Below are 21,769 nucleotides of genomic sequence, written 5' to 3' on the forward strand. Positions count from 1 at the left end.
ATTTTAGCTGTGCTCTTGGATGTTTTTTTTTTCAGGAATAATAGGCAGAACACTGCTCATGTTACCAAACATGATGAACATATAAATGGTACAAAATCAAGATCACTGACTCCGAAACATTTTTCATATTGAAATTAATTGAAATTAATGTGGTTCAAATTGGATAAGTGTGCGTTCCAATGCAACACAAAGGCTCAGAGAGTATATTTGCAAAGTCAATTGTTTGTTCGTGTGTAATGTAGACTTTGGATCCACATACAAGGGACATAGCAGGATACATTACTGTGCCTTTTTAGCTTTCTTTTGCCTTTTTACACATTTATAAAATCAGTAAAGTGTAATACTTCCAGCATGATTGTATGGCCAATCAAATATGCCACAAAAAGACTTGTATAACAGCATTAGTAACTTTTATGACTTCCAAGTAAAACCTCCTTTTTTAAATAAGACTTTGTCATTAAGAGAGAATATGTAAAACTCAATATGCATAAAACACTGTTTTCATGGTCCTTTTGCTTAGTTTAATGAGCTTAGAGACACTACTACTAATATTTCAGTACATCCATCTGAAAGTACATAAATACAAATACACAGCACAGGCACTGAATGAAATATGCAGTGTTCTCCTTAAACACGATCCCTTGTAAGGAACTATCTTCCTAAAAGAGATTTTTATCACACTGTGTCTCTATGTCATCTGAAATACTTGATAATTACTTTTCTTCAAAGAGGAGCAATTCTGTTTCAGCAAGGGTACCACTTTGTAATAAGGCCCCCTTCATAAAGGGTTTAGTAATGGTTAATAAAGGAAATAGCAATGCTTTATAGATGAAATTTATCCTGACACTGCTCTTTTGACTTCTGAATACAAAGAAGTAGTAGATGATTTTAAGCCTTAGCAATGTCAATCTGTTGGCCTGTCTCCCACTTTGGTCTAGACTAAAATATCTCAAATATGAGATGAATTGCCAATAATTTTGTACAGATGGCCTATTCCTGGTGTACAGGAATACCTGGTGAAGATGAATCCACTTTACTTTGGTGATTCCCTGACTTTTCCTCTAGAGTCACCAGCAGGACAAAGTTTTTGCTTATCTTCTTAAATATGTATCTTAACATCTACAGCATGGATTGGGACCAGATATTGTGCAGACATTCATGGCTCCCCGAAGGAGAAACCTACTGTTCTTGGCTTTTAATGCTATCATGCTAAACTATGACTGTGAACATGGTAAAAATTTGAAAGTTGTGCCTCATCAAGGAGTTATTAAAAGCTTTTCTGTGGAGCTACTAATCAGAGATCACTGGTAGGGGATGGAGTATTACAGATTACAATAGGTTTAGCATTGGTGCCATTGTGGTCATGTCCAGGACACAGGGCCAGGTGGAGGCAGTCTGAGAAGGTTCCTGCACAGAAGGAGAACAGTGGCGTCATGTTGTCTGCCTCAAGAAACGTCACCAAACCTGCAGGAAAGCTACACAAAACACCAATCCGACAGAAGCGTTTTGTGAAAGGCAGCTGATGGGGCATCCCTCCGTGCCAGGCTGTATATTCCCCATCAAAGAACTCCACACACCAGGACTCGTCCCCCCGGCCCAGCCAGCAGTCCTCAGTAGTGCCCTTGCGGGGAATGGTAGGATAGGTTACACCAAGCTCCCAGTAAGTCTTCCCAGTCACATCAATCTCCCAGTAATGGCGACCAAAGCTGAGGCCTTGCAAGCTGATGACATTGAGGGTGGTGTCAAAGCGTCCAGGGAGGTCAGCAAGTTGTTGCCAGGTTTCTGTGTAGGTGGCACTGTCACCTTGGGGGGAGATGATCAGCTTTGGGTGGGCCGTGTCTGCATCCAGATACACCTCACTGGAATCTGGAGACACATATTTGACAAATTTTACACAAAGAAATCTACATGTTAAATAGGTCAAGTTATGGCTATAAATGTAATGTGTGAACTGACAACTCTTGAAGAGTTTCTTGATTATAGGGGTCTGTGAGGAGATTAGCAGGAGCATGCTGTTGGTGAGGCTGAGGATCTGGTCAGCTTTTACTTCGTCCAGGCTTACGCTACTCGGGTCTGTCCTGTTTAGCATATCCATCACTCTGCAGGAGGCAGACCATAGTGAGAAACATCAGCTGCTGATCCACTGCTTCATATTAAAGCTTTTTGTTATCAGTTATGATTTGATCCATACCTGTCCACTGTATCTGTGTCTTGCTGCTCAGGGAATGAAAAGAAAGACTGAAGAAAAGCAGAAACATTTTATTAAGATTTAATGAACTGTATGTATGTGTAAGAACCATACACAAAAGAGAAGGTAAATATGACATTTCAAATCATATTTGGTTGACTGGATTTCGCCACCGTCAGGTTTAATCACCATTGTATCAGGCTCTGTGTCGGTCTGCTCCAGTGCCACTGTGAGTCTGGCCAGGCCCTGCTCTATCTCCTGTATTAGAGAACAGTTGCTTTCCATCAGCCCATCCAGGGCAGAGACAGCAGCCCGCTCCTCCATCTCCAGGTGGGACAGGGTAATCCTGAGGTCCTCGTCCAGTACAGACTGAATCTCCTGATATTTCCGAATGATGCGCTCCCTTATGACTGAGGACTTTTTCTGAGTCAGGCAGAAGCATTTATCAGTTTATTATACTGCCTGATTACAGGTGTAATCATAGAGTTTTACAAATTTATTGTCTCAATAAATAAAGATTTCATGTTTAATCACTGGCTTGCCTGACCACAACTTACTGTGATTTCTGATTGCCGCGCTGCCAGTTTTTTCAGTCTGTATTTCACTGCTTCCCTTTGCTTCTTTAGACACTCTTGGTGCTTTTCTATTGTCTCCTGAAAAAAGGGTTGCACACACATTAAGCATAGCTAATTTCAACACCAGTCAGTTGTTTGTGGTGAAGTGCAGCTGCAGAAGCAGTTTATAATGAGACTTGATGTAAATAGCAACAAAGTGAAGATTGACTGCCATGGGTGTGTTTACTGTTAACAACCAGCTTGTCTTTCTCATTGACTGTTTATTAAAAGGCATAACATATTTTATGAGACTGTATTTTCAGATGGTACAGTTTGCTAGCAGCACTGAAGGCTTTGTTGTGCTGCTGCCACCTTTCAAGGTGAAAATTATGCCCACTGATCTCATTGCCATTACATGACTGCAGTGTTGTGACCCAAGTGTCAGTGTTTGTCAGTGCTGCCTTCACCAGGAGGACCACAATAATTCCCCATGTGAGTGAATGAGGCCACACTGCCGCTTCCACAGGCATTCACTGTACAAGTGACGCATTATGTGATATTGACACTATATGACTTGTTCAGCTCATATTACAAAGCCAACATGGTCAAAAGAGAATGTTTCACCATGACATTTTAAGGACCATGCTGGCATGTTGAACTATCAACTGACATTTGACACTGCTTTCCTGAATTTACTGAGTTGCCATGTTGTCGGCAACAAAATCCAAGAGGATAAACAATAGAAAAACATATTATATTATTAATTTGGAAGTTTCTTGCATTAAAGAGGTTGCTGCAGCTGCCAAGTCTCAGATGACTTCCCAAATGCATCGATCTGGAGGAGGTGTTGAAATAATCATTGTTTGCAACTGCATAAACACAAGAAAGATACACACACAGAATGCTATTTAATGCATCTTTCTGAATCAAGATTTAAAATATTTGTAATGTGTTTTTAAACCATGCTAAAAACCATGAAATGAAGGAAAACCTTCTAAAAAGGTTTTCTAAAATAAACTGTGGCTGCAGTTATATACAGTGCTGTAAATATGTGTATGAGGGTAACAATCATGTCAAAAGATGTTACCTCACAGGGGCCCCAACTAATCACTGTTTGTGAAGAAGGTCAATAGACTCCCCCATTCGATTGGTCCCATAAAAGTCAACTAGTCCTCAGCCTACCTCTCACCCTGTGACGTCACTGAGCTGGTGTGTTTATTGATGAAATGCAACACAACAGAGGACAGAAAAGAGGCGGTGAATACCTTTGGTATAGCCGAGGATCATATGGTTCATGGTGATTTAAAGCTTTATTGGCTTAGATTTCAATACAACAAATGGCAGTGTGGGTTTTCATTTATAAAACAGTACTTTCAAATACAGTTGCTTGTTACATTAGGTGTTTTATCTATTTGTTACTGTATGTTGGATACGGCATTAAAATATATTAAGATTTGTACTTCCAATACATGTAAAGGGAAAGTGTCTGGCCATGTTTATGAGAGCCTGAGAAGAGAGACATTTTCTTTTTGTCAGGGTCAGATGAATGTTTGGCGTGTGTAGTAGGCAGGGGAAGGAGGCCAACGATGTGTAGGTGCTTGGATGAGTCATATCCGTGTAGATCCGGTAAAACAGTTGATGGGTCAGCTCACTGCTTTCCCAGTGGCTTTTTTTTTATTCAAAGACTCACTGAGCCAATTCTTGCAAACTTTGGACTAAAACTGTTTCAGCCCAAGCAAAGGAAAGCTGACACATGTTCAAGCTCGTAATGGCGCCATGAGGTTCTATTGTACTTACAAAGTTCCACAGGAATCAACAGCAACAAATAGTAGGAAGAAACAAGCAAGAAAGAAAGGAAAGCATTTCCACTCAAAGCAAAGCAAGAAGTAAAACAAGCGCTGTCAAACCAAATAACATGACCCTATTTATCAGTCATTCTCATTCTTTGTCATTTTTGAACATGGAAGAGATTCCCACTCCTTGTTTCCTGGGCAAGTCTAATCATTCAGCTCATTGTCTCAGGAAGCATCAGAGCAAAAAGAGAGTCCATTTCACAGCTTCCTTGATTATGCCTGGATAAAACATAAAAAAAAACAGAAGAAAAGGAAAGAAACCAAAACCTACATCTAGATTACAGTTGTTGTGTGCTATCTGGATGAATGTACAGTATGTGCATGCTGCTCTGAGCGCTAGAAGAGCTTGGCCTTCTTTTTCATGTCGTTGCGTTTCCACAGGGGAAGCCTGTCAAACTCCTGGATCTGCATTCCAAAGATGTCAAAGAACGTTTCAGGTGCTAAGTGGCGCTAGAATTGAGAACAAAGGTGGAGAAAACAAAGGAGGGGAGGGGAGGGGAGGGGGGTGTTCGTGGTTAGCACCAAAGCACTGGGTCACTGCAAAAATGACAAGAAGCAATGGATACTGCATATTCCTTGCTACAATTGTATTTGTGTAACAGGTTATTTACACAAAGTAGAGAAATCCAGTATCAATTGCGGACACTCAGATGGAAAACTGATACCTCCAGTCTGGTTCTGTCCACATCCCTGGGCAGTTTAGCTCTCCCTCTACTGGTTATCATGAGCATTTCATAGGGATACACCTTCAGAAGGAGACACTCGTCAGTGAACACGTCAAAACTACAAGCTAGAGTTAAGCTTCAGACACCGGCAAACCACTGTTATCAAACAAAACTGTCAAATTTGAATATTTTTGTAGTTCTGACTGTGACAGAGGGAACACTGGGTGGGAGAACAGGTATGTGACAGGAGGCCGACTGGGAGTGAGAGCTGTTTTTTAGGTTGTTGGGGGAAATGCAGGGTGCTATGGTGTGCCCACTTTTTTTCGTGTAGAAACGTGCAATAGATTAGGTAAGAGCAAAAACATGGAAACAGACTTATGTAACGGCGCTGTAATTTTAGAGTAATTTAATGCAAACTAAAAAAAAATGTAAAAAACTAACACCAGTAATGTAGGCCAAGTAAATCCACATGGGAATGATTGTCCTGGAAAACTGAGGTGCTTCTAATTTTCTAAATAACCCGTCTGCACAAGAAGAAACTGATGCAAATGATAGTTGTTGGTTTAGCTGAAATGCTCAATAATAAGCAACTAGAAGTTCTTTAAGGCTTCTGACCAACTCATATCCACACAGTAATGTACAATCTCTTATATACTACGCAGTATATAGTGATATGAGTTGTTTGGATGACAGTCTGGGCGTTGGATTCTCCACTGTATGCTGCATACAGTATCCAGCCACTTTAAGTCAAAGCTATGTGCAGATGAGCATGGAGAAGCCAGCATGCTAAGCGCTAGAGTGACTTGGCAGCTCCTGAAGCAGCATGCTAAATCAGGGACCCGACTAATGTGACTCTTTCACCTCCAGAAAAAAAATCTCTTTTTGTTCCCTATTTCTTCCACCAATGTCCCCACACTACGAGGGTAAATACTACGCACTAATTGTTTCATTTCATCCTTCTCTTTTGAGTCTGTCTCTTTTTCTTAGTGGGATTGCCACAGTTAGCTATCTCTAAATTAGTTGCAAAATGTATCCTTGTTTACCAGTTAAAATGCACTTCAATAAGTGAACAATGTATACATTTTGTAACATATTTCAGTGTAGATTACAATGCTGTCATCAGTACAAAAAGAAGAAGATACTTGCTTTTGGTTCCAACATATTAGGCATAGATACTCCCCTGTCCATCCTTGCAAGTGCTGCACGGCCATCCTTAATGTGCTAAAGAATAGAACATACACAAATGTAATATAGTGGAAGGGGACTGCAGGGTTAATGGCAATGAATATGTCCACTAATGACAGTGGGCACAGTTTTCACTGGATGGAGCAAGTAGCTTGGATATTGTTCAGTATCTTAATTAGTATTCAAGATGGGTAGTTGTTTGAATCTGAATGTCTCTGTATTTTTTTTTCTTCTATGGTGAATATATTTGAATGTGACATTTAGCTTGAGTCATAACATTGGTAAACAACACACAGAACAAGACATGAGGCGATGATTGTACATTGCATTTACAGTACACTGGTTCAGCTACTGGGCAGTGCATGTTTGGGCATTATAAATCACTGCACTGCATGCCCTGTAGTTGACATTAATCCAACTGTGATGCAAGCATGTAGCAGGGGTGGGCGGTGTGCATTCAGGGCAAGGTGTCTCTCGCAATCCATGAGCAAGCAAATATATGATGCAAGGTGAGGAAGCATGCCTTGTGAAAAAGCAGATGAGAGACATACCTGAAACTCTGCAGGACAACATGGGACAGAAAATGAGACTCACAGTTAATGGCTTTGCTGTCAAATCCCCTGACAGGCTAGTATCTACAACACTGCTGTCCCTGATGACACATTGTGTGAATCATTATGCAAATATTTCAAAATGCACGCTCATTTATGTACACGTAGCAAGCCATTTCTGAATACTGATGCTGAATAGCTCGGGTGAAATTGACAAGAGATTTCCATGGCGGCCACATTTTGGCAGCAGCTCTCACCTCTGCCTCCTCCACACATGTCACCATAGCTGTTGTACTGGGTGAAATCTGTTGACTGGGGCTGTAGGAACACATCAACAATAACATGTTAGGACCAGAATGGGATTTAGTTGTTAGTTGTCATCCATCTGCATTTAGCTGTCTGTGTTACATGATCAGAACAGCAATCTCTTGAGTATGAGTGAGCTCTCACCCGGTGCAGCCCATTCCTTCCATAGCCAGGCAGGGAGTTAGTTTTGGTGGGAGAGGTTGGATCTGAAACATAAATATTGTTCAAAATTAAACTTGGTTTTATATTTAAAAAGATCTTGACCCAAATCAGGAACACTTGCATCCACAGATAATTTTCAAATCACAAATGAAAGCATTGTCATAATCCAGAAATGCTGCAGCAAAACATGCAAAGATCTGTTTTGAGAAGTGTTACATAGCACAGAGCTTGTGTTACAGTACATTGCTGACAACTCATGAGCATATTAGCCGATGAAGCTGCTCTGTACCTGCGTCACAGTTGGTCTGTTTGGGGTCGTAGCGCTGAGCCGACAGGCTACGTGCGTGACGCTCCCTGATCTGCTCTTTTTCCATCTCCTCCTTCAGAATGAGCTTTCCCAAACCAGACTGAATCTGCAAGCACACACACATTCAAAACATTTACAATATATCTACAGATAAACATCAATCCTTGACACAATACATGTATGGCTTTCATCACAGGCACATGGCAGTTAAAGATACATCACCATATGCACTACCGCATGTAGTTAACAAAAGGTTTTTGATAAACGAAGGATATATCACAAATACAATAACCAGTGTGTGTTCATGTTGGACGATTCAAGGTTATCCCACTGACCTTGCTGAGATGTTCCTCCTGGAGCTGTTTTTTTTTCAAGGCCTCTTCCTCCTCCTCTTCTCTGGATCGTCTCCTCCCTTCTGAACCTATGGGTACCGTACACAAGCCCAAAAAGTTAGAGAAAACGCATACATAAATACACACAGACACACATTTCTGGAGGAAACCATGCTTCACGTGTACTTTTAGAGTTCAACCAGATGAAATGCTTCCTCCACAGTTACATTTTTGAGAAAGACAGAACGATATAGGTTTTTTTTTGTTCCATTTGGTGGTGCAGTGGGGACTACATACAGTAAATGAGTAGTAGGTGGATGGAAGAACACAAATGTGAGACAGAGTTGACGAGACAGACAAACAGAGGGACTTATTGGAATATTTGGCTACATTGACATGAAGGATGTTTATGCCTCATCACTCATGTCAAGATTTTACTGGATGTTAAATACACAGAACACCACAATGTAAGACAGACAGACAAAAGTTTGAAGTTTGAAGTCAGTCTCAGTTATCTCTGTCTAGGTCATTTGTGGCACTATTGTGTATAGCTAGTGCACCCACCATGTGCAGTAAGTGAACATAAAATGGTGAAACTGATGCTACCTCAAGCAGAAAATAATATGGCAGCAACAGGGAACAAAGGCTTCTGCTTTGTGCGAGCAAAACTTAAAGGAAAATGCTGTAACGCCTAAATAACAGCGTGAGCTCTGAAAGAAGCAGGGATGCAGTTAAGCTTTTGGGGCAGCTAGGAGGGAGAAACAAGAACAGTTAGGTTTTCATGAGGTGTCTATTGTACCACTAGAAGGTAGCAGTGCAAGCATGCCCATCAGGAGCCTACTGTACCTAATACAGCGAGAGAGTAGGGCCAATGGTTGCCCTCGCTCCGTGAGCTGTCATCTGGAGAGGGAGCATGGGCAGCGGGGAAGGTGGCGGATCTGATGATGTCATCAGCAGACTTGATTTGGTGTGCTATGGCAGCTGTATCTAGGTTGGTAACCATGGGAACTGATCTATCAGTGTCTGGCTTACAGTCTCAACCACAGGTAAACATCTTAGCACCATCTGATCGTCAGGCTCAAGGATCATTTAATCCTGGGCCATGCCGCCTACAATGCAAAAAATGTCTTTCCTGACAAGTCAATGAATACTGGATCACACCTGAAATCTAATCTTTTGAAATAAGTGGTTATTAATTAATTAATGGTTTTAAGTAAAACCAGAAGTAAACATATCGTTGTGGTGCCATTCCTCTTTCTCTTAGTCAGGTTTCCTTCTGACTCATTTTTCTGTAATTTTCACATGTAAGCAAAAGTTACATGGTCTTGCTTTAAGAAAAGGTTGATAATATTACTATAATATTACTACTGTGACTTGTTAAGATGGACAAAGAGCAGTGTAAAACAAGCTACAGGTCAGACAGAGGAGGATTTGGAGACAGACTTCAAACAGTGCTCATACACTGACACTGCGGGTGACTACATGGTTAGATGAATACACAGTTTCAGCTGATTAACAAAAGAATTTTCAATGAAGACCTCAGCTCAATAACATAATTACCTAGAGTAATGGTTCCCAACCATTTTGGCCTAAGGCTTCATCGATTCCCTCAAAAGTGTTGTATAAAAGGGGACTTTGTTTTTTTTGTTTTTTTACAATTGAAGTGACAATATTTTGGTTGGTTTGGTCAGCAGTCTTAGAGTGAAGCTGAATGTTCCAACCATTTATCCAGTACTTTTAGCTACTGTTTGGAGTTCTGTGTTTTCTTGCTAACTAGATTACACCCCCTGGGGTACAAGGACCACTTGTTGGGAATCAATGACCTAGAGCAGGGTAGGGCCTCCCCCATAGTTTACTTGCTTATTTACTTAGTTTCACTCAGTTCCTGGATGCCTATGGCGTCATGGTTATGATATTTGATCCATAGACACTCAACAATTCAGCCAAGATACAGTCAGACTACCCCAAATAATAAATGTCTTTCCTAAAGCATTTATTAGTTTCCAACTCTCTCTTTAACCAAGTTACACACATTTTGGCTGTTGATTACTATATCATCTCCTTTTGATAACTAATTCTTAGTAATTAGTAGTATTTTTTTAACTTCTGTTCTGCCCCCCTGGGGAAGCCCACCTCCCGCTTTGAAAACTTCTGACTAGAGTATTACTCTGAATTAGTACTCAGACATTTTCCCCTTCTCTTCTGACAATAAAACAGGCTATACTATAAAATGAAATGTACCGTGTTGTTTGTAGATGGGTGGTTTTCTGTAGATGTTGCTCCCCTGATCTGAAAACATTACAATATAGACAGAAAATAAATTTCCAGAGTATACAAAGTATCTATTATACGAATTAAAAATCTATTGTGAACATGTCAACACCAAGCAATGACGCATAGGGATTAAATTGAATTTCGCCCTTTTTCCTGTGATACATCTGTGTAGATGAGATGATCCCAACTGGAGTATAGTATAGTCTGGATAGATAGATAGATAGATAGATAGATAGATAGATAGATAGATAGATAGATAGATAGATAGATAGATAGATAGATAGATAGATAGACAATAGATAGATAGATAGATAGATAGATAGATAGATAGATAGATAGATAGATAGATAGATAGATAGATAGATAGATAGATAGATAGATAGATAGATAGATAGACAATAGATAGATAGATAGATAGATAGATAGATAGACAATAGATAGATAGATAGATAGATAGATAGATAGAGACAGACAGACAGACAGACAGGAAGAAAGTAGGGACGAGCAGTGACAGGGTGCGCTCCAGCTCCTACCTGGGAGGTGGAAATGTTTAGGGGTCTGAGAGAGAGGCGGAGTGACCGGCCGGCTGTCGGGCCTGAGTGGGAGAGGGGAGCTCCGGCCACTCGGCGGGTCAGTGCCTCCAGTGAGAAGAACCAAGAACAGAACGTAAGCAGGGATACTAAAGGGGAACCACAGTCTGAACACACAGGGACCAACGGGCCCAGTTGAAGTCATTTTGAGCGAATGGGAGACATTCTGGTTGGTTTTGAAAAATGCAGTTAATGGAGCTGCATACTATGTGCAAGATGAAGGCACAAAAGCAGATTAAACTAGCAGAGTTTAAAATAGCGAGATTAAATGATTGGGAGATATGTTATGAGTCATGAAGCATAATGTCTGTTAGTTTGTTGTGTGATATGAATTCATGGTTCACATCCCAGCATGCAACAGTATACTTATATTACAAAACCTTTATTTTTATCTCAGCCTTACAGCTTATTAGGGTCTGGAGATTCATTCTGACAAGGCAAAAACGTCATCCATTATCCAACATTCGGGGAACTGACAGTTTGGATATTGGATTGAGATTACTAGTATCTCTCAAGTGCATGCTAAGCTGCAAAACACAAACATGAAAGCCTGTCAGCTACTTTGGCAGAGGCTGTGTTAGTCGAAGGTGAATAAGTGCATGCTAGTTTGCGAAGAATCAGTGCCTTGGCTGCATGGGTTTGACCGAGACATGGGTTTGACCATTCAGGCATGGCAGTTATAGTTTAATGAGAAATGGCCATGGATCCAGAATGACAGATGGGGGCATTGAAGGGAGGTGGCATCTCAGGTGACGATGATGATGTTGTGTTGCCTTGGGGGGGAGGGCAGCGAAGAAGAGTGGAGTGGGGCCCTTACCTTGGCTATGGGGGAGGAAGTGGTGTCTGAAAGGGGAAGTGGGGCGGGAGTCACTATTTCTGGAGCCCACACTGTTACTGCACAGGGAGGAGCAGAGCTTCTGCATGCCTGTCAGAGCCTCTGCAGGGAGGGAGGGTGCGGGACAGGGGAAAAAACCCCAGGACCAGGCAGCAGAGGTGGATGATTTGGGGAGGAGATAGAAGGTAAGGAGGCGAGGGACAAAAGAAAAGGAAGATATACAGGAATCAAATGTCGAAAAGAGGAAATAAAAGACACCCAAAGTGCGAGGTAAGGAGTATTAAAGATGAACAGTAAGAAACAAGGAAGACCATTACACTTTAAAATCAAACTTTTTAATGGAAATAATAGCAAACTCAGAAGAAATTGTGTTGTTGATGGCGCAAAATTGACTTTAAGGTTGTTATTCTACAAACGGAGGGATAGTCTATCATGTCAAGCCAAAGTATTCCAAGGGAAAAAACATTACCATAACAATCCAATGTCAATTTTGGTGAAGTTCCCCTTTAAAATGGTAAATACATCAGAGGGAGGGAAGTGAGAACCTTAAGGTGGAGTGTCAGTGTTTTAAGACCTGTCATCTAACCTGACCAGATCTCACCAATACACTATGAAAACTCTGGGATCACTGATTTTATCACAAACAATATAACATTATGCACGCGCTGACACACAAGCACACACACAAACTGTTGGTTTTAAGTACTCACCTGGCCTGTGAAAATGCTGCGGCGACCGTGACAAAGTGGGGGTGTAACCATGGCGATTATAAACTGGCGATCCTATGGAGCCCTGACTGGTGGACCTTTGGAGAATGCGTTCCCTCCTGTCATAAGAGCCCTGACACACACACACACACACAGAGGTTATTACACAAACTGCCGGGAATAATGAGAATACATTATATATGGCATTTACATCGCATACGGGGGACAGTGAATTTGACAAAATGATATGCTCACCTCACCGGGTGGGGTTGGCGACATGTTTCTTGAGGACTAGGAAGAATCCAACAACTCTGTATTATAACTTTGTTTTTAAGACCTTCTTTGACAGTTTATCTAGATAATATTACACACCATAAGGAGCCCAGACAGCCATAAATATTTATCTGCTGATCTTCCACATTTTTGCAAGCTATGTACCTACAACGCACATAGTTTGTTCTTCCTGTGCGCACATCTGTTCTTTCCTAAACGATTTAGGATCATTTGTCATCATCACCACACAGTGACGTATCTTACCTTGTCATCAGGCATGGGGGAGCGCTCTCTCCTGGCAGTGTGGAGCTGTGACGGAAACAGAAGTTCAGTACTGCATAAAAGCTAGTTTAGTTATTACAGCATGACAACTATCACATAATTAATAAAGACTCCTTTGTGTGTGTGGGTTCTTTTCATGAGGAAAAGTCCTACTAGAGGAAAACCACAGGAAAACAGAGGATTATTTGAGGAATTTTTCTCTTAATGCACAGTACTGTACGTGCATAAAGATGGCGTGCATGCAGGAGAAGATGCATGCGATCTGTGTGTTTACCTCTCCCACACTCTCTTGTCTCTCCTCTCTCTCATCCAGGGAGGTGGTGTACAAAGGTTCATAGGTAATAAGATCAGGGCGCTCAATGTCATAAATGGCTTTGACTTTTGGAATGGCAGCTAGGTCTCTGTAATCAAGGATCTCATTGTCTACTTTTGCCTAGGGAGACAAATAAAGACAAACATGCATACACACACACAAGGAAATGGAGATTACTAATGTAAAACAAGTGCTAGTACTAAACAAGGTGCAACTGTCAATAGGGGCTGTTGTCTATTTAGACATTTAACTGCACAACATTTCTTACATAGATCGTGTGACCCGGTGAGCCAGGTATGCTTGAACCAGGTCTGGAACAAATACTTTCGGATGACGACCTCGTGGGCTGTGGGAAGACACACAAGTGGCTGTTAGTCACAACAATGCCTGTCAGGCAGTCAGTCTCCCATGATCCACAGCCCCCTGCCATCTGCTTATCATTGTGATCTTTACACAAAACACTCCAACATTACACCGTTTGGCCATTAAACTGTATGAGCAATGGGAGGGAATTGCAAACCCTGTATTTATGTTTCGTTAATCACATGAAGTACTTGGAAATACTAACATGTCATCTCATGATTAGGTCATTCATTTGCAAATTTTGCAAAGTGAATGAGTGCTTTAGCGCTGTGATTTTATGTTCTTAGGATCCTCATGCCTGTTTATGGGAAATGAACAGTTTGGATGGCAGCAGCAGGTCTGAATGTAGGGTAATTAAATGAGCGTTTCACCTAATGGGTTTTAGAAAAGACAAATTAGTCATCTGTGAGGTTGTGTCTGCTCCTCCAAATATGCGCGCATCTTTCTCACATTCACATCTGATATGAGCGTAGTTTAAGGTGTTTAAAGACAAGACTGAATGGCTTCGTATGACACACAGAGAGGGCACTGCAGGCTGTCTCCAGCAGAGGGCAGCATACAGTGCATCGAGTCCTATGTACATGGTGGAACACAGGATGATGCCATCTCATAGCCAATAGCGAATACAGTACCTGCCTTTCTGTTTTTTGGAGGAATAAGAGGGACGGAGGCAAAAGCTGTGGAGGAAGGGAGAGGGGGGTTCACAGGACATCACACAGGGGTTGTGCCTCTCCAGCCTGACTCACAGTTCATACATACATCAAGGCGAACATGTTGACATGTAAATATGCACATAAACAAAGATATATACACACATGCAAAGGCACACACACACACATACACACACCACAGCCTCAATAGGCAAATTATTTAAACCACAGTAGGTTTAGGTTTAACCGTTCAGCCAGGGAGCAGTAACAGCATTATGCAAAATCCCTAGTTACACATTCCAAATTCCTATGTTTTCTGGTGAAACACTGTCATGAGACATGAACAGAAAGGTGCTTTCAGTCAGGACAAAGTCGTACACAATGGAGTCAGTGACGCCCAAATTCCTACCCGCTCCCTGTGTCTCTCCTCTGTCCTAGTGGTGTTCTTGCAGCCAGGATGCCAGACTGTTGATCCTGAGGAGGAGGACAGAGAGAAAATACATTTAGAACAAAGAAGGGAAATAAAATACATTTTCACATTATTGACATATTTGGTTTATTTGCATATACGACTAAATGTGTTCCAAACGTGTGTTTGAATTGTTCTGATACACGTTGCTTTTATTAATAAAAGTTTGTTTATATTCTGGATTTACAAACAGGTTTGTGACAAACTAAATAACTTAATTAAAGGCTGTGCAACTAATCAAAAAAAATTGTATCAATTGATGGTTTAATTGTCTCAGGTGTTGGACTGGCTGTTGCAGCCTGTGGCACTAATAGAAAGGTTTCATGTTGTGAGTTTCATGCCTCATGAAGGTCTATGGCTGAAATGTTGCACTGTGATGTTGTCAAACTTTCTTTGACAAATTAAAGGAAAAACCCACATAAATGAGTGGAGACAGAGCAATGTCAGATGCTTCCACACAAGGACTCACTCAATGGTTTGAGTATGAAATTGATGTGTGAATCATTCATCTCTTTAGTAGTTTGAGTGATTAGATAGTAGATAGAGCATTAAAGCTGTTCTCTCAGCTTGTTGGAGCCTAGCACCTCACAAAGACACATGGCTGTTTATTTCACTTCACTTTAATTGCCATATTGCCAGAGTCAATGGAATTTGTTGTCAGTACACATTGTCAGCAGTATAACATACATATGTGTGTATGTGTGTGTGTGTGTGTTTCCGTTACCAAAAGTGGAGTAACAAAGTTTTCATGTGACAGTGACATTAGAGGTAGGTCTGCTCACCTTGCAGATACATCTCTTCTCCTTCTGTGAACATCTGATTGCACCTGCTGCATCTCGCACAGCTAGGGTGGTAATGCTTATCTCCTGCCTGGAAAACACAGGGCGCACAAAACAGACTTGACATCGCGGAAAAATGAAGATAAATGAAGTCTGGAGTAAAGTGAGTGAAGCGGAACAGTGACTTCCAGGAAATAAACCCAGTGCTCTACTTGCTCTCAGCTACGTTTCTTTCCTCTAACACCCAAACCCTGTTAGTGCAAGGGATAGTTTCATCAGATCCTGTGTACTGGTAATCGCTCTCCCTTCCTTCCTTCAAGAACAACTGTTGATGAAATTGTTAGAAAAAATGATCCCCTGAATCTAGTCTGCAGGTATCCTGTGAATAAAGTATTTCTCAATAGTACATTTGGGAATGTGAAATAATGTATGTACGTATTCATGTATTTGAGACATATTCATTTTCAGTAAGAACATAGAAAAGATTGTTTTGTTCATATTGTACATGACCACCATGACATCTGCGTGTTTGACTCAGTCCACCCGCCTTCAGATATCTGAATGTTCCTCTTTTGCGATAACCCACACAACGCAATCCAATAAAATGATCTGACGGCTAGAGCACCTGAATTTCCATGTACACTGATGTGGCACTTTGCATGCAGAGTGCACCCTTATAAAGCCTATGTGACTTTGACCAGGGATGATAAAAACCAAAATCAAATTCTGCCTGCTTTATAACAACCCTCAGTAACATTTCAGCTGACAAGTGGCCACTCAGAAATATGGAGCCAGTGACAAATTATTTGCATTTTACTATATAAAAAAAAGTCTACAGAATGACTATAGCAGATATTTCATAGCGCCTCCTACCCAATACTCTCCTCACGTACACTGTAAAACTTACTCAAGGATAATAAAGGTACTTGTGGTATGTGTGTCGTATGCTCTTAAAAACTCTCCCTATTTTTCTCTGCTTTTAATAGCTGCATTAATTACACCTGCTTTAATAAGCCATTCACAGACAGACGATATGCAAATTTAACGATGGCTACATGGTATTTGACCTGATCTTAGGTCAGTGATTAGACTATCAGACAGACTGCTGTGGCTTTGGTCCCACTGATCCACTGGCAGCAGCTCAGGGGTGAGATGCAGAGGCCTTTTCCTATAGTCATAAAGGCCTGCCTTAGCGCTGGATTACTGTAAGCCTGGCTGGCTGGCTAGCAGTGACATTTTCATACCATCACATGACACATAACTCAGTGTGTGATTGGATCACCGTCTGCAGAATAGACAAGCCAGCCCTTGTTCAAGAGACCAGTGAACACAGAGAGCGTCAAGGACAGTGGTGATAATATTTTACATAAACTCAGCTCAGACAATGTTAATAACGCTCAAACAACAGTTTCATAACAGCTGCATGACATCCAGTACTAATGAATAATGACCACTTCTTAAATGTCAGATCACATTAGGTGTTTTATGTAATATTTATATAATTTGCTGCAAAGCAAACTTGTATGAGCGTGGGCAAGCATGTGTATTTAGGCAGAGTTGGAAAGACCTAAAACTCTGCTAAGACTTAATCTTTTAGTTGAATAAAGTCATGTCAAGAGTCTATTTGGCCCTGTGATGAGGAGATTACACCGGAGATTATCAAACTACATTTCACAATTCCACTCCAGTGCAACATCCTCTGTCTGTAGGGAAAGCAGAATGTAGATGTTGCCAGCAACTCTCAAAATTTATTATTTCTATGTAAATCTACATAATGAATACATCCATTTGAATCTTTAGGTATACTTTCCAAATGTATCTTCTGTGATTGTAGTTCTTAAATAATCCTTAAGGACCCAAATTCAAATGAAAGTATTTGTTCCCTGTGAATAAAACTTACCTTCGGCAGGATTCATATGAAATCCAACTGCAATATTAATTGTCTGTTTACAGGAGCATATTATAAATTCCACATCAGATAGCTCAGTACCTCTGTGCAGGCGCACAGAAAGACATCTGCCTGTACAAAGGATCCAATCAGAGGGAGGCAGCTGAAGAATGTGGTGTGCGTGGGTCTGTGTCTTACCTCTAGCACCTTCCCTGTGATGAACTGATGACATGCCTCACACTGAACTCCAAAATGGATCTGGTAGTCCTTCTCACAGTAGGGGGCGCCATCCCTGAGAGGAGAGAGTCAGGTCTAAATACCAGGGAGTTGACAGTGAAATATCATATTGTGTGTGAACCTCATGCAGGCCTGAATTGGACCCAAGTAGCCTGTAATTACAGTGGATATAAGCTGCTTACTTGCTGATGTACTCCCCGGTCAGCACTTTGCTGCAAGCCTTACACTTAAAGCAGCCCAGATGCCACTGTCTGTCCAGTGCTAGAAGAGCCTGTCCGTTCTTAATGTCTCGACCACATCCTGCACAATCTGTGAAAACAAAAGTGGCATGGCTTAAAAACGTAAGTGTTCTCATGGCAAAAACTACAAGAAAATACAAAAAGAGGGCAAGGAAATACTTGTATAGTGAAATGCTCGCTTCAATGTTTGTTTCGTGTAAAAACACAGCTTTTAATGGGCTCAAAATATTAATCGAGGGGTTAAATAATTGCATGAAACGAGTGAGACGTCTTGTCAGTTATGACCCAAGACACTAGATGGTGATAGAGGGTAACCAGCAATGTTCTGACAGCTGCCTCTTTCTATCATCCACAACTGTCTTACCATGGCTCTAAAAGCTCCATCCATATCCAAGTAGGATCCTGAGGCTCTAAAAGTGTAAGAGGTTGCTTTCTAAAAGAACAATCATCTTGTCATCTCTTCTTTAATGAACAGAGGATGAAAGCAACACAGAGCCCACTGCAACCACAGGGGACGATAACTACGTAAGGCATAACGAGGTTGCGATGATGATGTGAGAAGAATCAGCATGCCTTATTTATAGGTGACCTTGTCTAAAAGCTCTTCAAACGGCAACAGAGAGACCAGTGGGGGAGAGAAAGAGAGACAGAGAGGGAGAGAGAGAGACAGAGAACAGGAAGAAGAAGGGAGGAAAGAGAAAGAGGGATGATGAGAGGAGTTGGAAGAGGAGGAGTTTGAGGGCTGCACGTTCTCTGTTCCAGAGGAAAGGAAATGCATAGCCATGCATTATTTAGCAAGGCCTGTCTTGGTGTTATTCATAAAGCAACATGGCTGGTCGAACACGAGGCTGTTTCATGAGGAAAAAGAGGTGGAGGAACTCCCTGAATGATAGCACTACACGATTCAGTATTAAAGCATAACTGGGTTGCAGAAGAGCTCCTTACAAAGTACCTTCTGCTATACGTGGAACTGTTGTGTAGTACCAGCTACAATCTGTTTTACACACTTACTTAACTCTTTAACATTTTCTCTCTCTCCCTTTAAGAAATAGTTGACATGACATTTTGAGAAAAAGCTTTACTCGCTATTTTGCTGACACTGTCATATCTGTCCGTTCAATATGACACTAAAGCCAGCAGTCACTTAGCTTAGTTTAGGTCAGCAGCTGATGGAAACAGCAAGCCTGGTTCATTTTCCTAACTCTGTTTGTTTAATCCGTACAGAAACCGAAGTCTAAAAACGAGAAGTTGTTGGTTTTATAAGCTAAGCTAACAACTGCTGCCATGAAATTCATAGACATGAAAGTGGTAGTGATCTTGTCAGCTAACTCTCAGAAAGTGTATTCTCCAAAAATGTCAAGCTATTCCTTTAAGTAGCTGAAATGAACAAACCCAAGACCCCATGCTGTTTTAACTGTACCACTTAACAAAGTGGAAATATTCTAGATATATTGTGCGTCATTTTATGCACATTTCTCCAAAATTAAGCCTGATATTTTTGGTTTGGAAAACCTTTGGATCTCCACTTCAAAGTAAAGTGTTATTGGTTTGAACAGCGTTTGGTTGCTCAGAATGGGCTGACTCACCAACAGGCTGCTGCTTATGAAGGGGTTAATGTTTAAATTTAATAAAAGTTTTAAAGTCTTGAATGGATTTGAACATTCTGGTGGTCAATTAAATTTATGCTAATCTATGTGGGAAAGATGTTGTTGACCTGAAAATTATTCTCCACAGCACAATAATCACAGGTAAAATGACAACAGCTACATTAAATGTCATGCATGAATCATACCTGAAAGCTGTTTTTGCCAGACTTTTTGTTTTTCTAAAAGTTTTATAATTCCTTCAAGTAATCCACTTTCACTTTGAATCCTACTGCAAACTTCCCAATTCTGTGTGGAAGCCAAAATAGCATCACGTGCAAGCGAATGCCTTCCTGTGCATTAAACCTGTGTGCATGTGTTTAATAGACAATGGCTACTTACTGCTGGAGCCCAGTATGTCCTTTGGTCCTGGAGACATGGGCTCGACACAGTACTGACACAGACAGTCCTTCCCGTTAAAGGTCACCCTGTCCCCGGCAGGGAACGGTCGTCTGGAAGCAGGGTGACATCAACATTCGGTCAACAAGACATGAGCTGTGGCCCTGCGCTAAGTGTAAGAGTTTATTAGCTTGCAGGTTGCTTGACTGGGCTTAAGATGACAGGACCCGATGATGTGGATGTGTGTCAACAACGACATTTAGAAAGATGGCGCAGACGTGAGGTACAGCATAGTACTGAATGGAGTCTACTGGAATTCCCGCCAACTTGGACTTCAACTTTGTTTGTCCATCACTTCACATGATTCTAAGCAGAATTTCCTTTTTACTGTATTGGGAAGCTGTACAAAAATGGGAGGAAGTAAGATCTAGGTAACTCTACAGAGTAGCTTTTGTGTAGATCAGAATCAATAGATATATTGGAAATCAATAAGCAAATTCAGATCAAAGTCAGCCAGGGATATGTTTTAAGCACAAATTTAATCAGGAAGGACTGATATACTTTCCAATTAAATTATTATTGACCTCTGGCACTTTCCAAAACCTTATTATTGGTTATGTCCCTGTTTTCTACCTTTTAAGGCCTTTGTTTTGTTCTGTGTTGGTCAGACTTGTATAGATGTGTGCAAAGATGATTCCAAACCTACAGATGAATACCTGTACATTTTGCAATGCAGTTATAGTATTTCTACAATTCACGAGAGTTCACTCTCTCTGGGTTTCTATGGGTTTTTATCAGCGAACGTTAAATGAGTCGGTATCTCTTACTTGCAGATGGTGCAGACGAAGCAGGCAGGATGGTAGGTCTTGCCCAGGGCAGTGACCACTTCCCCCTCCACAAAGTCCCCACAGCCATTGCAGCGGGTGCCGTGCATGCGTTGGTAGTCCAGCGTGCACAAATACTCTCCATTCTTCATGAAGAAGCCCCCTTGGGCGAGGTCACAGCCGCATACTATACGGGACACACACATTGGCACTCTGCAAGTCAGTTCATTTTGTGCTCTGCCCATATAACACATAAAGCATCCGACCATCAAGCTGCCCAGCTCCTCCACGCACCAATGGCTTTGTTAAGACTTGCTAGTCTGTGTAATCCTGAGAGGCTCGCTGACTGCATGAAATGGATGCTGACTAAAAAAATCTGTGGAAAATAGATTTTAACAGCTCTGTGCTTTACAATGTGAGGGATAACTTAAGATCCTTTCACCAGCAGTGTTCACAGTCACAAAAAAAACCCTGAATCTTCTCCCTTTGGAGGAATTCTGCATTGAGGGCATGTGTCAATGAATCAACACTACTAATGCAAGGTCCTGTCATTGTCAGTGTGGAGGTAGTCTGTTCAGTGCAACAACAATTCTACAATTGTCTAGCCCAGGAAATGGCCTTAAACTGTTTCTGAAGATAACTGTCTCTATATTATTATATATATAATATTCAATACTACACAGTCAACAACAAGCTTCCTTCCATTCAAATATAACCTTGTCATCTACACAAACATGAAAGACTAGGAAGAAATACTACTTAGGTAACAAATTTAGAGTTTGGACAAATTTAATCTTGGACCTAATAATAGTGCTATTTAGAAAGCTACAGGATACATAGCGTTATTATAGTCCATCCTAAGGGGGGCCTTAATGTCTGTACCTAATTTCATGACTACTCATCCAATAGTTTCATGACAATCCCTCCACTACTAAAAGTCGAGACATTTCACTCAAAAACA

At 41.1% G+C, this 21,769-nt stretch overlaps 2 protein-coding genes across 17 annotated transcripts in view; both read right to left on the reverse strand.

The window, feature by feature from the left end:
* Positions 1-48: 48 nt before the first annotated feature.
* On the reverse strand, positions 49-3,895 carry LOC119917729 (probable E3 ubiquitin-protein ligase TRIML1). 2 transcript variants are annotated; one of them, XM_038738165.1, is made up of 5 exons: positions 2,746-3,895; positions 2,378-2,611; positions 2,192-2,238; positions 1,957-2,099; positions 49-1,866 (listed from the first exon to the last, which is right to left on the reverse strand). In XM_038738165.1, exons 1-5 carry the CDS (start codon positions 2,863-2,865, stop codon positions 1,295-1,297), a joined length of 1,116 nt encoding a protein of 371 aa, XP_038594093.1. In that variant the 5' UTR covers positions 2,866-3,895; the 3' UTR covers positions 49-1,294. The 2 variants fall into 2 exon arrangements, with proteins under 2 accessions (XP_038594093.1, XP_038594092.1); XM_038738164.1 differs by having other exon boundaries at positions 49-2,099.
* A 138-nt stretch (positions 3,896-4,033) lies between these two features.
* Positions 4,034-21,769, reverse strand: part of LOC119917724 (actin-binding LIM protein 1-like) — a 38,146-nt gene continuing 20,410 nt past the window's right edge. For 4 of the 15 annotated variants that reach the window (XM_038738148.1, XM_038738146.1, XM_038738142.1 and 1 more), the window contains exons 3-25: positions 20,812-20,995; positions 19,988-20,097; positions 17,946-18,072; positions 17,725-17,818; positions 15,642-15,729; positions 14,800-14,864; positions 13,646-13,723; positions 13,339-13,497; positions 13,047-13,091; positions 12,765-12,800; positions 12,513-12,642; positions 11,785-11,904; positions 10,911-11,015; positions 10,345-10,392; positions 8,950-9,090; positions 8,107-8,192; positions 7,754-7,877; positions 7,447-7,508; positions 7,254-7,314; positions 6,997-7,004; positions 6,407-6,481; positions 5,261-5,341; positions 4,034-5,045 (exon numbers count right to left, since the gene is read on the reverse strand). In XM_038738148.1, coding sequence (XP_038594076.1) covers positions 4,932-5,045; positions 5,261-5,341; positions 6,407-6,481; positions 6,997-7,004; positions 7,254-7,314; positions 7,447-7,508; positions 7,754-7,877; positions 8,107-8,192; positions 8,950-9,090; positions 10,345-10,392; positions 10,911-11,015; positions 11,785-11,904; positions 12,513-12,642; positions 12,765-12,800; positions 13,047-13,091; positions 13,339-13,497; positions 13,646-13,723; positions 14,800-14,864; positions 15,642-15,729; positions 17,725-17,818; positions 17,946-18,072; positions 19,988-20,097; positions 20,812-20,995 — 2,141 coding nt within the window. In that variant the 3' untranslated portion in view covers positions 4,034-4,931. Of the gene's footprint in view, positions 5,046-5,260; positions 5,342-6,406; positions 6,482-6,996; positions 7,005-7,253; positions 7,315-7,446; positions 7,509-7,753; positions 7,878-8,106; positions 8,193-8,949; positions 9,091-10,344; positions 10,393-10,910; positions 11,016-11,784; positions 11,905-12,512; positions 12,643-12,764; positions 12,801-13,046; positions 13,092-13,338; positions 13,498-13,645; positions 13,724-14,799; positions 14,865-15,641; positions 15,730-17,538; positions 17,685-17,724; positions 17,819-17,945; positions 18,073-19,794; positions 19,904-19,987; positions 20,098-20,811; positions 20,996-21,769 lie in introns of those variants that run through there. The other 11 variants (XM_038738144.1, XM_038738154.1, XM_038738150.1 and 8 more) reach the window with 8 other exon arrangements.

The sequence above is a fragment of the Micropterus salmoides genome, unplaced genomic scaffold, assembly GCF_014851395.1.
Source record: "Micropterus salmoides isolate LMB-PRFRI ecotype aquatic unplaced genomic scaffold, ASM1485139v1 Ms_hic_scaffold_22, whole genome shotgun sequence".
Classification (NCBI taxonomy): domain Eukaryota; kingdom Metazoa; phylum Chordata; class Actinopteri; order Centrarchiformes; family Centrarchidae; genus Micropterus; species Micropterus salmoides.